At 42.6% G+C, this 17,937-nt stretch overlaps 1 protein-coding gene across 4 annotated transcripts in view; it reads left to right on the forward strand.

Moving 5' to 3' along the window:
• LOC128352294 (putative threonine dehydratase) overlaps window positions 1–17,937 on the forward strand; it is a 55,762-nt gene that overhangs the window by 27,205 nt on the left and 10,620 nt on the right. For all 4 annotated transcript variants that reach the window (XM_053312744.1, XM_053312745.1, XM_053312742.1 and 1 more), the window contains 4 exons: window positions 2,110–2,206; window positions 4,085–4,160; window positions 8,899–9,024; window positions 11,321–11,488. In XM_053312744.1, coding sequence (XP_053168719.1) covers window positions 2,110–2,206; window positions 4,085–4,160; window positions 8,899–9,024; window positions 11,321–11,488 — 467 coding nt within the window. The remainder of the gene's footprint in view (window positions 1–2,109; window positions 2,207–4,084; window positions 4,161–8,898; window positions 9,025–11,320; window positions 11,489–17,937) is intronic.

Genomic DNA, 17,937 nt, shown 5'->3' on the forward strand with positions numbered 1-17,937 from the left:
TGTTTTTAGCCTTTTTGGGAATGTTTACTGATGTTGCTAGGCAGCCATTTCTGTTTCTAAGGAAGCAAAGAAAGGCTGAGAGGCTTGAGCTTGCTGGTAGGGGTTTTGAAATCCCCAGAAGAGGATTGGTCAGCTGTCCAATGTTGTGGTCATTACCATTGGTCCGTAGTGTGGAGCCAATGGAATTTGGACAGCCACAGTCCTCTCAGGGATTGGATAGAAATCCTGTCCATGCTGTAGGAAGGGCTTTATAAAAAGCTGTAAGATGGCATGGTGGCAGATAATGTGAAAAACTTGGTGAGAGATTATGGCCTTACAAAGGAGACTGAAGCAGAGGTGCACCTTGGTAATTTTGGAGCCTGGACCAAAAGGCCTTTGGAGGCCTGTCCCCCTCCTCTGCGAATTAAGCATCACCGTGCTTGGCTGGGCAACCACACCACTAGGGACAGACTAAGGAGGATTTGGGGGTCCCCAAGGGGTGTAGAGAGGCCCTGGATGTTGGCCTGGAAGTCTAGGGCAAGAGTGACTGGGCTGAAGACCAAGCACAAGCTGAAGGAGGCAGGGTAGGTAGAAACTCCTGGTCACTGAGGAGACTGCAGTGGCTGTGGATTAATAGCACTTGGGGTTATCCTGGTAGTTGAGTCACCTGTGTCCTTCAGGAAGGCTACACAACTTGGAGGAAGAATCTTTTTCTGGCAGGGGTCCTGAAGCTTTAAAGAGGACCTGAGAAGGAATTTCTGGCACCCTTCAGTAGAAGAAACCAAGACTGAGCAGAATCTTCTAAGCCCTGAAATTCTCTTCCAAGAAACAAATTTGGCTTACAGCAGTAGATAAATCTGGAGGTCTTAAAGGGGCAGTGTACCTGTATTGTGGCAAGTGTGAGTTCCACTGGGGTGGAGCCAGGGAAATTGATGATAGCTTTGAATAGGGAATCTAACTAGTTGAGCTATTCTTCATTGTCACCTTAGTAAGCCAAGCTCCTCCCTAAATAAGCAACAAAGTGATCTTTATTGTATAACCTTTTATTTATGTGAGAAGTAATTACAACATGATATTTTATATTCTAATAAATCATAACTCTATTTCTGTTGACCTTTTACTGTGTCTCTGAATTTTGGTTCTACCATGCTTAAAGGATATAGCTGTTGTAAAAGGGATAAGGCATTGGAACAGAGACTGGTGGCAATGGGGCATGTTAGAAGTGATAACATTTAAGATATTCTCCTGATGTGGGAGTGAGGTCAGGCTCTTTGTAATTTTCTACACCCACATTCAGAGCTTCACTCACTCTCCATCAGGGCTAAACCAGGCAGTTGGGTCCATTGAAAATAAAGGGCATGACCAGTCAAAGTTCAACATTTTTTAAAGCCCCATTGATTTCAGTGGGAGAGATCTGAGTAGTACTTTCATCTCTCTAGTTATTTGCTCATTATATCCCTGTTAAAGGATTGCTTTCCCAAAGCAATTTACAGTTTAAACAACAATACATCCAGCTTTAAATCATGTCAGATAAAACTAGTCCAAAAATCACAACTGGATCAACAGGAAAGTGCTTAGCTTGCTGGATTGTGTCCCACATTTGTGAAGATGCAGAATTTGGGGTTTGAAATTATTTGGTGAAAATGTGTACTAGACTAGTTATGGTTAGAGTAAGAGTTGGAGTTGTCATCCAATCTAGGGAAAGAAAGTGGGAATAAGGACATATAGTTCCCTCCATCATATTCCCTTTGTATTACTTGCCTGTTTGAAGCCATGCCTCCGCATTGACTGCCTAGTGCAGATGAAAGACAATGGTAGTATGATCACCAGGCAACTATATCTCTGTGGCAATGATGATGTGGCTTAGATGGCTTTACAAGGGAATTAGACAAATTCCTGGTCTATCAGTGGCTGTTAACCATGATAGCATTATGGAACCTCCATGTCTGGAGGTGGTATATCTCTGAATGCAAGTTGCTAGGGAACAAGCAATGAGGAAAAACTATTACCTTCATGCCCTGCTTTTAGGCTTCCCAGAAGCACCTGGCTGGCCACTGTTGGAAACAGGGTGTTGGACTAGACCTTTGGTCTGATCCAGTCAGGCTCTTCTTATGTTTTACTCTTTCTCAGGGTGTGGAATCTGAGAGTTTCCCTGTATTGCAACAATCGTTAAAGATTGGACACCCTGTTGAAGATCAGACCCACAGCAACCATCAGTTTTACAGAGGTAAGAGACTTTGGCTGCTTTTGTACATTACACTACCTCATGGCAAAAGAAAGGCTTAAATCATTGCATTAGTGTTACCTCATTAATTATTATTATTATTATACATATTTTATAGCACCCAAAATGCACGTCTCTGGGTGGTAAGACATGATAGCTGTCACAGTTCCGTTTAATTTGGAGATGATATTTTGGGCGTTTGCCACTGGCAGATATTTTGCTTGTGTGACTCTTAAAGAGGAAGTAAAGTACAAATGGGATTGAAAACAGTACTTAGAATAAGTGATTCTAATGCCCTTTCAGGGAAATACCCCCCACCCCAAACAAATATGACAATGGGAGAGTAGACTAAAACATCACGGAAAAACTAACCCACTTATTGTAGGATAATGCATGGAATATGAAGAGTTAGGGGTTAGCGGGGAAAACTTTACATTTTTATATCCCCTTGGGAGTATGTTACAGCCCCAGATGCATAAGGGAGGATTTAAAAACTGTACTAACTCATAGAGATGATATTGCCCATGCTGGTAGCTTGAGAGTTTAAGCTAATTATAATAAAAATATTTAAAATACCTCCAGGGTTGCAGCCATTGGCATATATCTCCTGAAGCTTTCTCTCTCAACAGTAAAAACTGTGCTTGGGTATATGGTTAATGGCAGCTTTTGAGACAATGCAGCACTGAACTGCTGTATGGTACAAATCTGCATACCTGTCTCAAAGCTCATTTGAGCCCAGACTGGTTTTCTTTGCAGCAGATCTAAGGTTCAAACTATACATTATGTAGAATTCCATGTCTCTTTCTTAAGCCTTCCTTATCTCTGTCGCTTCTAGCCATCTGCACCTTGCTTCTCTGCACCAGGGCGCTTTCCAGACAAGACCCTACAACAGGGTCAGGGTGTAATTTGGAAATGTGCTTCCACACTTCCTGCGTCGTGACACTGTAGTCCCTACATGGACAGCAGGGTGCTGTTCACATTTCCAATGCCTTGTTTTGAATGTAATCGCTGCAATATAGAGCTAGGAAGCCGTATATCCGGCGTGAAAAAGTTCCTGGTTTGGGGGGGGTTGTTAGTTGCTGCGAGACTGCTCCCCCTGCTGTTTACGTTTCAAATGTAAGTTGTCCGAACAGAGGCATTTTGCTGCTGATGAGCAGCCAGTCTGGAAAGTGCCCTGGAAACTGATTCACTCTCCCAGTTTTCCTTCTCTTTCTCTCAAACTCTTCTCTGCTACCTACTTACTCCTGTCCTAGAACCACCCCCCTCCCCACTTTCGCTGGCCAGCTGACTTCTCAGGCCTCTGTCTTAAGCCTCTTCTGCTTGCCTTGTACCCCATTTTCGGTCCTTCTCCAGGATCTGCCGGTCAGTCAACAGTTGGAGATTCTTCCTTGCCTGCCTGACACGCTGTGTTAGTATGGCAGTTTATCCAATCATTCTGCTAGACTAGGATTCATGATCACCCTAAAAACTCTCTGCTTCATTACAAAATAGACTTTAAAATGGCAAAAATATTAATAATAATAATAATAATAATAATTTGATTTCTATACCGCCCTTCCAAAAATGGCTCAGGGGGGTTTACAAAGAGAAATAACAAATAAGATGGCTCCCTGTCCCCAAAGGGCTCACATTCTAAAAAGAAACATAAGACACACACCAGCAACAGTCACTGGAGGTACTGTGCTGGGGGTGGATAGGGCCAGTTACTCTCCCCCTGCTAAATAAAGAGAATCACCACGGTAAAAGGTGCCTCTTTGCCCAGTTAGCAGGGGCAAAAATATTGCATTATTTTATCTCCATTATTGCATTATTTTATATTTACCAGCAGGAAAAATAAATCGCTACTTATGCCTTACTTTTTTGTATCTCTTTAACCCATAGATGTGAGTGGACCTTGTTTTGGCACCAATTCTTTGCAGTTGACTGGGAAATTTGTTGATAAGGTTGTGACAGTGAGGTAGGTATGCATAATCCGATGAACTACTCAGTTCCGTGAGAAAAATTATATTGTGTGGTTACTTCTTTAGTCCCTTCCAGGTGCTTCTAAACCTTTTAAAACTTCAGCACAAAAAGCATCTGAGTTTAAAGTGCAAAATGCACACAGGCCACATTAATTGTGAATGGTGTGTGTTAGGCCCAAAGTAAAAAATATTGTGGTAGTAGGGAGGGGCTTAGGATTCACCTGAGGACCAGATCAGTCAATGTGGAGCAGCAATTTAGGGAAGGGGTCTGTCTAGTCTCCTTTTTGTAGCTATGACCCTATCCATACTTTTCAATGGCCAGATTTCCTCACAGTAGATGTAGAGATGGCACTCCTATCCTTTCTTAATTGCCACTCTCATATTTTTAGACCATGAGCCCTTTTGGACATTTCCTTTTTCTGTGTGTACCACTTTGTGAACTTTTGTGTTGAAAAGTGGTGTCTAAATATTCTTAATAGCAACAGGGACGTAGGGAGCTTGCTCGCAGCTGCAGGACAAGCTTGGCTGGCAGCCCCTTGCCCATGTGGTAATGTGTGTGTGTGTGCATTGGCCACAACCCCTGTCTATGATGTCATACACAAGGGGATGTGGTCACCTGCAGAAAGACAGGAGAGGTGCCCATCTGTCTGCTGCACTCGGCGCCTCCTTCATGCACCATTGCAATTGGAGTGGATGTGCTCTTTTTCTGTCGGACCAAATTCCAAAGGTGCATGAATTAAACCCAGGGCGACGCACCCAGTGTGGGGGACGGACGGGCAAAGAAGGATGAGTGGCTACAGCAGCCCTCTGAAGGTGTGGATGGAATGCCTTTGGTGGCCCCCAGAAGTGCTCAGGGCTGCGGTGGCCAGGGGATGCTTGTCCTTCCATTCTCAGTGGTGGCTTTCATAGTAAATGTTACGTATTTGGGCTGGTGGTGGCAACACACCCAAATAGGTAATGTTTACTATGGGGAAAGATGGCCAATTAAACATGTGAATGCCGTTCAGAATTTAAGGCATCAGTTGTGTATTTTGGCCTTTAATTTGAGTACTTTTTGTACTTGAGTTTAAAAAGTGATGTGTGCACCAGTGCTTATTGCAGTAGCTGGAAGCCCTTTTTCAGTGCTTCTGATCACTGCAAATCAGGCTTATAGGGCATGTCAGTTCATGCTAGTCCCTGTCAGGCCAGAGGAATGGCTTCCTGCTGTGAGCATTAGAGGTGTAGGTGTGTGAGTGTGTGTGTGTGTGTGTGTGTTAGTGTGTTATATAAAGATACTTGTATTTTTTTGAGACACATTGCATGCTTCCAGTTGGGTTTCAGTGCATTCTGGATGCACTCTTGGGGTACTTCTCACATATCTGTCAGGAAAGCATGGTCAGAAAAGCATATTCATGAGAAAAGAGATCCTTTTGGATCTTTTGGCAGCTTTTGATACTATCAACCATAGCATCCTTCTGGTCGTCTGAGGGGGTGGGAGTGGGAGGCACTGCTTTGCAGTGGTTCTGCTCTTGGGCAGATTCCAGATGGTGTCCCTCAGGGACTGTTGTTATTCAAAAAGTGAAATTTTATAAGGCGCCCCCCAGGCTCCATACTATATCTAATGCTTTTAAATATCTACATGGAACCACTGGGAGAGTTCATCAGGAGATTTGGTCCAGGGTGTTATCAGTATACTGATGACATCCTAATCTATTTTTCCATGTCAATATCATGAGGAGAAGGCATAACCTCCCTAAATGCCTGCCTGGAGGCAGTGATGGGCTGCATGAGAGCTAACAAACAGAGTCTGAATCCAAATAAGATGGTGGTACTTATTGTGTGGGGTCAGAACTCAGGAGTCAGTTTTGATTTGCCAGTTCTGGATGGGGTCACCTTCCCCAGGTGGAACAGTTATGCAGTCTGGGAGTGCTTTTGGACCTACACCTCTCCCTGGTGTCTCAGGTTGAGGCATTGGCCAGAGGTGCTTTCTATCAGCTTCGGCTGATACGCCAGCCAGCTGCATCCATTTCTTGAGATTAAACGACCTCAGAACAGTAGTACTTATACTGGTAACCTCCAGACTTGACTACTGCAACACACTCTATGTGGGGTTGCCTTTGTATGTAGTCCAGAAAATTCTGTTGGTCCAGAATGTGGCAGCCAGGTTGGTGTCTGGGTCATCTCAGAGACCATAACACTCCTATATTAAGAGCTACACAGGCTACCAAGTTTCTGGGCAAAATACAAGGTGTTGGTTATAACCTATAAAGCCCTATAAAAGCTTAGGCCCTAGCTATTGAAGAGAATGCCTTTTTCACCATGAGCCTCATCGCCCATTGAGATTATCCACAGAGGTTCATCTGTAGTTGCCACCAGCTCGTCTGGTGGCTACACAGGGATGGGCCTTATCTGTTAGCACCCCAAGACTCAGGAATGCGTTCTCTGCAGAAATAAGAGCCTCTCCATCACTGGCAACTTTTAAAAAGTCTTTAAAGACACATTTATTCCCCCAAGCTTTTTAACTAGACTTGTAGTTCTAAATTGTTTTAAGGTTTTAATTTCTGTTTTGATTTCCACCACTTCAATGGTGATATCCACCACTTCAATGTCTTCATTGTAAATTCTGAGGCCGGTTGCTGTCCCATATTTTCACTGTGCTCCTTGACTTTCATTATTAGAGCTTGCAAATCATCCGCATTCGCAGCTATCAGAGTGGTGTCTTCAGTGTAGCGCAGTTTATTGATGTTTCTTCTTCCAACTTTAAAACCATGCTCATCTTCTTCCAATCCAGCTTCTCTCAGTATACGTTCAGCATATAATTGAATAAAGAGGAAGAAAGTATACAGCTTGTCTTACTCCTTTGCTGATCTGGAGCCAGTCTGTTTCACCATGTTCTGTCTGGACTGTGGCTTCCTGTCCTGTGTGTAGGTTTCTCATGAGAACAATGAGATCTTCTGGGATGTCCATTTTCCTAAGGATATTCCACAACTTGGCATGGTTGATGCAATCAAAGGCTTTTCTGTAGTCAATAAAGCACATATAGACTTCTTTCTGGTATTCTTTGGCTTTCTCAATTATCCAGTGTGCATCAGCAATGATGTCTCTTGTTCCTCAGCCTTTTCTGAAACCAGCTTGAACATCCAGCATTTCCCTTTCTACGTAGGGCTCTAATCTGTGTTGGATTATCCTGAACATTATTTTGCTAGCATGTGAAATTAAGGATATTGTGTGATGGTTTGCGCAACCTGTTAAGTCTCCTTTCTTTGGTATGGGTATGTAGATTGACCTCTTCCAGTCTGTTGGCCACTGTGTCGTTCTTCAAATTTGCTGGCAGAGTTTGGTTAGAGCCTTGACTGTTTCTTCTTCTGTTTCCTGCCATATTTATGTAGCTATTTCATCAATTCCTGTAGCCTTCCAACTTGGTATGATGAGTGCTGATCTAACTTCATCTTCCCATACTAGAGGTTCTTGCAAATAGGTAATATCTTCTAGAGTATGTTGGATGTTGACATCCTTGCTGTACAGATTTTCAGTATACTCCTTTCATCTGCTTGATCTTCTCTGAATCAGTTACTGTCTGTCCTTTGGCATCCCTTAACATACCAATTCAAGGCTGGAACCGCCCTCTGAGTTCAGAGAACCTCCTAATATAAAGAAAGTACTGCCCTTCTTTTTCCTTGATAATTGCATCAAGTTAAAGGGATTTTAAAATTAAATTTCTCCTTACAGGTTTTTAAATTCTAACTTCTGATTCAACTGTGGGCTAGTTTGCATGTTCATATGAATCGCTTGATAAACTGTAGCATTAAATAGTGAGTAGTATGTGTGAATGGCCTACCATAGAACTAGCACAGCTGATTGAACTTTTATAGCACTGAGCTATAATCTTCTCCACTTGCAATAACTGCTTTGAAGGGAGCATATTTGTTGCAATAAAATAGATCGCTGGAAAATACTTTGCTGAACATTTGTGCTAATTGGATACTACTTGGCATCATTTTGCTGATGGCTGCTAACTGGGTGTCAATTTCCTTCTCCTCTTGCACTTATAATCCTCCATTTGCTCAAATTGTCATTGAATTTGATTGTGGCCTAACCTGAGTGATGTCACATAGGAAGATGCCATATACTGAGTCAGACCATTGGTCTATCTAGCTCAGTATTGTCTTCACAGACTGGCAGCAGCTTCTCCAAGGTTGCAGGCAGGAATCTCTCTCAGCCCTATCTTGGAGAAGCCAGGGAGGGAACTTGAAACATTCTGCCCTTCCCAGAGCAGCTCCATCCCCTGAGGGGAATATCTTACAGTGCTCACATGTGGTTTCCCATTCATATGCAACCAGGGTGGACTCTACTTAGCTAAGGGGACAAGTCATGCTTGCTACCACAAGACCAGCTCTCCTCTTCTTACAGGGACCCATGATGTCATACCAGATGTGTCCCAATATCATCAAAATAATCATATGTTTTACTGCAGCCAGTAGGTTCCCACCCTTCCTGTAAGGAGCTCAGGGCAGCATACAAGATTTGATCCATTCACATTTTATCCTCACAGCAACCCAGTGAGGCAGGTTGTGTGGAGATATAGTCCCAAGGTCATTCACAGGGTAGGAATTTGAAACTGGGTCACCCCAGTCCTAGTCCAGCACACTCTCAAAGCACTTCACCACACTGGCTTTCATATCAAATGAAGAGATGAAATGATGTATATGTATGTGTGCACCAGCCCTCTGCTTCCCAGTTCCTTTTATTTTTCAGAGAAGAGGATATTCTAATTTCCATGCTGAGGTTGCTGGAGTATGAGCGTGCCACTGTTGATGCAGAAGGCGCCATTGGAGTTGCTGCTTTGGTCGCTGGAAAATTGCCTGAATTAAAGGGCAAAAGGTACAAAAAATATGAAGCAGCTAGCAAAGTGAAAAGAGGGCTCTTAGACAAAAAAATAGGCTGCTATTCTCTCTCATTCAGTGTCTCAGATTATCCACTATTTTGGGGTGGAACTCATCCAGAACCAAGGGAATGTTTATTTCCAAGCTAATAAAAGCATATCCAAGGGTTCCTTCCATTATTGATTCTTCTCTTTAGAGTCAGTGGCACAATAGTAGCTGAAAGCAGGAGTTGATCTTGCTAGATGAACTTTTGGTTCAATGAAATAAAGTACATGAAGTGGCTAAAAACATCTGGGCATATGTCATTGGGGCTACTCATTGTGTTGTCAAGGGAGCTATGTATCAAAATGATTGTTTCTCCTTGGATCAGTGATCATCCACAGTTGGAAGACCATATGATAATTTGTCTTGGGTCCACTGTCCAAGCTGCCTTTTTGAGGGATGTTTGTGTGCTCTCAGGAGGTCCCCCCCCCAAGTTAACAATATGTTTTTAACTTCTCCCCCCCAGCCCAGGAGTTACATTCTCCAATTATCCCAGTGGTTAACTACTTTGCTTTAGTTAATTTCTTTGGCACTTCACTATCACTTAGCAGCATTCCTTACTTAGAGCGTGCAGACTAAATTGTCACTCCTGGGCTCCACCCGCTCGCAACCTGCTATGGACCGTGACCAGGCAAGAACAGACATCAAACAGAAGATAATAGACACTGAGCGCCAGGCTAACCTAGGCAGGGTTCCAACCTTCCTGTCCTCCAAGTCACAGATACTCTGCCTCCCCCACTGCGTACCTGTCACAACTAGAAATCTCAAGCCACAGAAGGGCCTTTATCCTCACCAGTTGTCATGCCCTTCCCTCTGCTGGAAGGCAAATACATAAAGATCTCAATTGTGGAGCAACTTTGTCCCTGTGACACTGGGGAGGTAGAAACCAAAAAGCATGTACTCCACTTCTGCCCCCTTTACAGAGACATTTGGGCCAAGTTTATATTTCACTACTTCACAAGTACCTTGGCTGCCCAAACCATGTCTATCCCTGGTTGCTGCTTTCGGATGAGGACGCAGCCTTCACATATAACACTGCCAAGTTCTGGGTGGCAGTGTCAGTGTGTAGGACCCGTCAGGCCGTGACTGCCAGGCCATACCCTTGCATCAGCTCTGCACAGCTTTAAACTGCTGACTACTTTATCTTTTTTAGTGTTCCCATTTAGATGTTTTATTTTACATACTCCATTTTAGCCACTGCTTTTTGCATTTTATCTGTCTCACATTTTATATGTTTATAATTTTTTTTAATAGAGCTGATTAATAATCTCACAGCTACCCCCTTTGCTAAGGTTAGCAGCTTTATAGTATTATAGCATTATAGTATTAGGGTAGTAATTTTATAGTAATATAGTTTTATGGTTCCATAATTTGTTTTTAGTATTATGAATCATGCTCTACTGTTCTGTCTTATGCTGGTCTTGGACCGTAATAAAGATGATTGATTGATATTTAGAGTGTGTTCCTGCCACTCACTCATTTTCTAAGAGAAGAAGACACAAATTCTTCTCATTCTGGAACATTCAGTTCAGATTTTTGCAAGTGTGCAGCTAACCCCATGATGACCACCACATGAATAACTTGTAAGCAAGCACCTCAGCTTGTCTTTGAAGCAGCAGGCTGTTGGGGAGAGTTCGAGCCTGTCATTAGAAACAGCTGACTGGAGCTCTTCCCAGCCAGTAAGGCCATTATCTGTTGCTGGAACCTTCCATGTTCAGAGAATTGTAGCATGATGGAGCTCTCCCTACCAGCAACAGGCCAGTAGGAAAAATCAGCTCTAAAAGCAATGGATTAGGAGTACCTGACCATCCTCTGTGCAAAAAAAAAAAAAGACGGGGGGGGGAAGGAAGGGAAGGCACCACACCCCAGGGATTTTACTCTCTTATGTGTTCTAAATTGTAGCCTAATTACCTTATCCTGTAGAACTTGCTAATAGTTATAGAAAAGAGAGCCTGCCCCATCCACAAAGTTTTGCCTCTTTATTTGCATAGCTCAACTCCAAGAGATGGATACCAGAAGCTGGCTTAGATAGATATGGAAGCAAATATCATCTGGATGTGCTTTCTGTTTCTAGTTTTTTTTAATTAAAAAAAAGTTCTAGCAAATGGCAAAAGGAGGTCCCCTACAGGGTATTTTAATAGTTTCTGAGGTAGATATATTATGCTAGTATTAAAAAAAAAACATGTTTGCTGAGCCACTTACTTTTGTGTGTGAAAATATATCTGGTATTCTGTTCATTTCTCCCCTTTCAGAGTGGCTGTTGCAGTGTGTAGTGGTAATCTGGAACTCCCCTTGATGCGGCAGTGCATGAATCGTGCCCTCACCCTTGACAACAGAGTGTGCAAATTTGCCATCCTGATCTCTGACTGTCCAGCAGATATTTCAAAGCTACTGGAGATCTTGGCTCGGGAGGAAGCAAGGTAGCCCAGAATGATAATCATGTAGCTGGAAACAGATAATGTTCTGAAAGTAAACTATTGGACCAGTAATGTCCTTAATCACTTCTCTGGCACCCTAGAATTCATGTTGGGGTGAATAGCATTTGAGGGTTTGTTTGTTTGTCTGTTTGTTTTGCCATGCCTCTGAGGGCAATGGTGGCTTCAGCAAGACTTGAAGCACTGGTAATTGGTAACAGTGGCTTGTTCGCTCTGGCACTATTTTTCAAAGAAACTCTCTGGAATTCACTTTCCTGGTGCGTACTAGATTTAAAAAATAATAGTTGTGGCCCACAGGAGTCGACTACTAGAAATGTAGTTTTCATTTCATCTCAAACATCACTGAAGCTGCTGCCACCTGCAGAGATGCAGCGAGAAAAAGAAAAAGAGAGAAAAAATAAATTATTAGCTTCGCTCAGTGTCCCCAAAACAGAGAGTACAAAAATCTGTGGACAAGTACATTATTGGGTGTTTATTATAAGGCTGCATTGGACTGATGAATATTATTTTAAATTTCATGCTTCTAGAGAATGTCACATCCAAAACTGCAAAACATGTTTTTGTTTTTTGTATTTCTCTGTCACCTTTCCTAAAAAGCTCAAGGTGACTTACACAAGTAGTGAATTATTCAGAACAATTAGTCAATTGTTTAAATCTTATACCCAGAGACATAAGTTTTGGGTGGTGTAAAAATATGATAGATAGATAGATAAACAAACCCCAGCACAGTACTTCCAGTGACTGTTGCTAGTGTCTATCTTATGTTGCTTTTTAGATTGTGAGCCCTTTGGGCACAGGGGTCCATCTTATTTATTTATTATTTCTCTGTGTAAACCGCCCTGAGCTATTTTTGGAAGGGTGGTATAGAAATCAAATTATTTCTTGTTTACACAGTCAGACAGGTGTTATTGACTAGTTTGTCTTATCCAGACATTGAGTCCTTCCCAAGGACCTGGGATGGCTGAATTTTATTGTCAATGTTGTTTTTGTTGTTATAGATATCGTCGCAGAATATAGGCTGTTCCCAGTAAAGCTGCTTTTTGTAATTGGCTGATGGTGATTTCTGTGGCCCCTATGGTGTTGAGGTGCTCTTCAAGGTCTTTTGGAACTGACTCAGGGCGCGAATTACCACTGGGATTATTTTGGTCTTTTTCTGCCACAGCCTTTCAATTTCAATTTGTAGATCTTTGTATTTTGTGATTTTTTTCTATTTCTTTTTCTTCTATTCTGCTATCCCCTGGTATTGCTATGTCGATTATTTTAACTTGTTCTTCTTTCTTCTCAACTACAGTTATATCTGGTGTATTGTGTGGCAGATGTTTGTCTGTTTGTAGTCAGAAGTCCCATAATATTTTTACATCTTCATTTTCTTCAACTTTTTCAATTTTATGTTCCCACCAATTTTTGGCTACAGGTGGCTTATATTTTTTGCAGATGTTCCAGTGTATCATCCCTGCTACCTTGACATGCCTTTGTTTGTAGTCAGTCTGTGCGATCTTTTGACAACAGCTGATTAGGTGGTCCACTGTTTCATCTGCTTCTTTACAAAGGCGGCACTTGCTGTTTGTTGTTGACTTTTCGACTTTTGCTCCTATTGCATTTGTTCTTAGTGCCTGTTCTTGTGCAGCCAGTATTAAACCCTCTCTTTCTTCAAGTTGCCATTCTTAAGCCATTGCCAGGTCTTGGTGATGTCTGATTTTCCACTTATATTGTGCAAATATTGACCATGCAGGGGCTTCTTTTTCCATTTTTCTGCTCAGTTTTTGACTTGTTCTTTCTTGTAGGCCTGCTTTGTTTGATTGGTGTTGAATAGTTTCTCATTATTGACCATTTTAAGTGCATCTTCTTCACTGTCCTTGATATATTCTTCAAGGCCTCTTTTCTCCTCCTCTACTGTTTGATGGACTTGCAGCATTCCTCTTCCACCTGAGCTGCGAGGGAGGTATAGCCTATCGACATCACTGCGGGGGTGCAGAGCATGATTGATGGTCATGATTTTCCTGGTCTTACGATCTAGCGTCTCTAGCTCTGCCTGGGTCCAGTCTATTATTCCTGCAGTGTATCTGATAACAGGTATAGCCCAGGTGTTTATGGCTTGTATGGTGTTTCCGTCATTGAGTTTGGACTTGAGGATTTTTCTAACTCTCCTGATGTATTCACTTCCAATTTTTCTTTAACTTCAGTGTGTGCAATGTTATCAGCCGGGAGAATGCCCAAGTATTTGTAATGTTCTCTTCCAGGTTCTTGATCTTGCTTCCATTGGGTAGTTCTATTCCTTCTGTTTTTGTTATTTTTTCTCTTTTCATTATTAATGCAGCACACTTGTCTAGTCCAAACTCCATTGCTATATTGCTACTGAATATACAGACAGTGTTTAGCAGTGATTCAATTTTTGACTGGGACTTTCCATACAACTTCAGATTGTCCATGTACAGCAGATGGTTTATTTTACTTGATGTTTCAGATGTTTGGTATCCGAGGCCTGTTTTGTTGAGTATTTGTGAAAGTGGGGTCATGGCGATTACAAACAACAGAGGGAATAGTGAGTCCCCTTGGAAAATGCCTCTTCTAATGCTAACCTGTCCAAGTGTCTCGCCATTGATTGTTAACTGTATACTCTACATGCTCATTGCTTTTTTAATATAAATATCTGAATGTTTTTGCTGACACCAGTTGTTTCTAAACATTTTAGTATCCATGTATGATGCAGTGAATCAAAGGCTTTCTTGTAGTCAATCCATGCAACACTTAGATTTGTTTTTCTTCTCTTGCAATTTTCTAAAATCATTTTGTCTATCAGCAGCTGGTCTTTTATGCCTCTGGTGTTCGGGCAATTTCCTTTCTGTTCAATTGGAAGCTGTTTGTTAGTTAATAAGTGTTGCATCACTTCATCTGCTATTATTCCAGTTAATAATTTGAACATGGTTGGCAGGCAGGTTATCGGTCTATAATTACTTGGGATTGCACCTTTTGCTGGGTCTTTCATGATGAGATGAGTTTTCCCAGTTGTTAGCCATTGTTCAATATCACCTCCTTGCAAAATTTGATTGAACTGTTTTGATGGTTGTTTATGAAGGCTTGTTAGGTGTTTAAGCCAAAAGCCATGCAGTTCATCGTGGCCTGGCGCAGTCCAATTTTTAATTTTCTTTGCTCTTTCACTTATTAATACTGGTGTTATTATTAGATCTTGCATTTGTTGGTTACATTTTTTGACCTCTTTCATCCAGCCTGCTTTTTTATTATAATCTATTGGATTGTCCCATAATTTCTCCCAGAATTGCACTGTTTCTTCTTTATTTAGTGGTTCTACGTTTCTTGCAGTTTCTCCTTCTATGCTTTGGTAGAAATGTCTCTGATTCGACTGGAATTGGAGATTCTGCCTGTGTTGTGTAGTTCTGGCTTCGTATCTGCTAATCTTCTTTGACACTGCTGTTATTTGCTTCTTGATTATTTCCAGGACTTCTCTAATTTTCCTTGAATCTAGGTGGTATTTTTGGATCAGATACTGTTTGGTGTTTTCATTCTTCAGCTTCTTGTCTTTCATATCTTTCAATTTGTTAGCATCTGATCTGAGCCTGGAGATTTTATTTTCTAATCTAATCTTCCATTTAGGTGATGTACTGCTTTCTTTTTTTACAGGTCCACTGATCTTATATCCGAGCTCTTGTGTTGTTGTTATTGTTGCTGCACTGTACATTAGTTGGTTTGTTTCTTGCAAATTATTGGTTGTTATTTCTGCAAGTGCAGCCTTGACATCTTTTAATACCTGAACAAGTTGTTTTTTTGGCAACTGTTTTTAGAGCTGTAAGTCGAACCCTGGTGGTTGTTTGGTTCATGTGCTCAGTTATTTTTTGCTTTAGTTCTTGTTGCTTTTCTGTTAAATGGCATTTGGATTTTTGAGGTGAAGGCAAAGTGGAGGTTGCCTAATTTTGATTTTGAGACAGTTCAGCAACAGTGGCATCCTCTATTTCCAACACCTCCACCTCCTGCGCCTAAGCAACTGCTTCAGTTGGTGGTAATTCTTCTTCCATATCTTGAGCCTGTGTTGCTCTTTGCAGTTCTTCCAGCTCAGCTCCTGTGAATACTTTATTTCTTATTATGAATCTTCTCTGGTCTGCTAGCCTTTGTTCTGTTATTTCTGTATCTGGATGCTTCTCTTTCCAAATTTGGTACATTCTTTTAAAATAACCTCTTCTAGTTGGACTAGACTTGTAATAGCAGATCATTATTTCCTTGTTGGCATTTTTTGTATATTTTTTCCGGTCAAGCGACGTTTCTTCCAGTAACCTTGCAGTCTCCAGCCCTGGTTGCTCAACTGAAGATCCTGAGTCCTGTTGCCCACTTGCCACCAGATGTCCAGGAACTCCAGCACCTGGCGCAGTCCTTGTTGACCCGGGTGACGACCGATCCGGTATAGATTTATTAAAGTTATGTCTCACCATATTGTTGATGGGAGAGGCACTCTTTGTCTGGCTCCTCTGGTGAGACTTATCCAGTATGGTTGGACCTCTGGCATAGCTCTCACCTTCCTCAGAGCACGCAAGCCCCACAACCACGCCAAGGTAGTGCCTCACTAGCTGCCCGTTACCACAGCAGAAGTTGCTGACCTAATACACCAACTGAAGTCTGGCAAGGCCCCAGGCGCTGACCTGGTTCTACCGGAGTTGGTTTTGTCCAATGTGGACTGGTGGGCGCCGGTGCTCGCATCGTTGTTTACTGCCATTGATAGCTCAGGGTGCATACCGAAAGATTGGGGCCTGTCTATCATTGTACCTATCTATAAGAAGGGGTGCAGAAGTTAGCCAGGCAACTATAGGCCGATCAGCCTTCTGAGTACAGTTAGCAAACTTTATGCTAAACACCTCTATGGGAAGCTGAGGGATTGGATGGATCAGGATAACATTCTTGCAGAAGAGCAAGCGGGGTTCAGAGAAGGGAGGTCTACTGTTGACCATTGTTTTGTTCTGCACCATTTAGCACAGAAATATGCTCAGTCCTTGCATGTTGCCTTTGTAGATCTTAGGTTTGCCTTTGACTCAATCCCACGGGATAGGCTCTGGGATAAATTGAGAGCTTCCTCCATTGATCGGCGACTCTTAGCTCTAATTAGAGGCTTACACATATCGCCAACCATGAGGGTTAGGTCCAGTCCAAAGGGAGGATTAACCAGAGCTATTCCAATTGGAAAAGGGGTCCGTCAAGGATGTGTGCTGGCACCCTTGCTGTTTAACTTTTTTGTTAATGATATGGTGACCCATCTAGATAGATGCAATTTCCATCCCCCCAAGCTAGCTGGAAGAAGTATCTCGGTGTTGCTGTATGCGGACGACGCGGCCATTCTGGCCAGAACCCCAGTCGGTCTAAGGAGGGCCTTGGGGGCACTGGCTGTTTATTGTAAGAGAGAACGGCTGAGTATTAACTACCAGAAAACAAAGGTGCTCTCCTTTGCTAGGAGACCCAAGAGACGGGTATGGAAAATTGATGGACAAAGGATAAAGCAGGTCCAAAATTTTGTATACTTCGGGGTAGCTGTTCACTCATCGGGATCAAGATGGGCCCACGCCTCTCATGTGGCCCAGGCTGCCCAAAACAGCGCCTGAGCTATTTTGCGGTTCTATAGAACCAGGGGAGGGTTTTTTTATCCCCGCAGCCTTAAAAAATTTTCAGGCGAAATCATTGGCACAGTTATTGTATGGTGCCCAATTGGGTCCTTACCCAGATCTGTCCCCCTTAGAAGTGGTGCAGTCTAAGTTCTTGAGAGCAGTATTTCAGACACCCAAGTGTACCTCTAATGCGAGGCTCAGATTGGAGGCGGGCCTCATCAAAGTTGAGGCCAGATGTTGGCAAATGGCGCTGTTTTACTTGAGAGTTTTTTCCTCAGACACAGGGCTGAGCCACTTAGTATTAGAGGATTCTTATCAGATGCCCTGGAAGCGCAATCTGAACCAAAAGATGACCACTTTAGGCCTCGATCAGTCTGCCCTGCTTACGCAAAGTTTGGAGACAGCTAGCAAGCTCATCAAACAGAGAATTGAGGATATCGAGAGACAAACAGATATAGCAAGGGTACCTGACTTTCAGAGCCAGGAATCAGTCAGATATAGCTTGGCCCCAGCATCCTACCTCACTGTCTTGGAGGTGCCCCCTCTTAGAAGAGTTCTTACCCTGGCAAGATGCAATGCCCTGCCTTCAGCCCTCTTAGAGGGCCAATATAGAGGGATTCCCTATGGGGAGAGGCTCTGTCCATGTGGTGAGGGTCAAGTGGAAACAGTCACCCATGTGCTATTGGAATGTTTGTTCTATAGAGACCTGCGCCGGGATCTTATTTACCCTTTGATAGCTAAATGCCCAGGTCTTGATTCTCCTCAGATGACTGACAGGCTGTTGGAAGGAAGCAATTCCTGCGCTACCAGACAGGTAGCTAAATTTTGCAG

Source organism: Hemicordylus capensis, chromosome 3 (assembly GCF_027244095.1).
Source record: "Hemicordylus capensis ecotype Gifberg chromosome 3, rHemCap1.1.pri, whole genome shotgun sequence".
Classification (NCBI taxonomy): Eukaryota; Metazoa; Chordata; class Lepidosauria; order Squamata; family Cordylidae; genus Hemicordylus; species Hemicordylus capensis.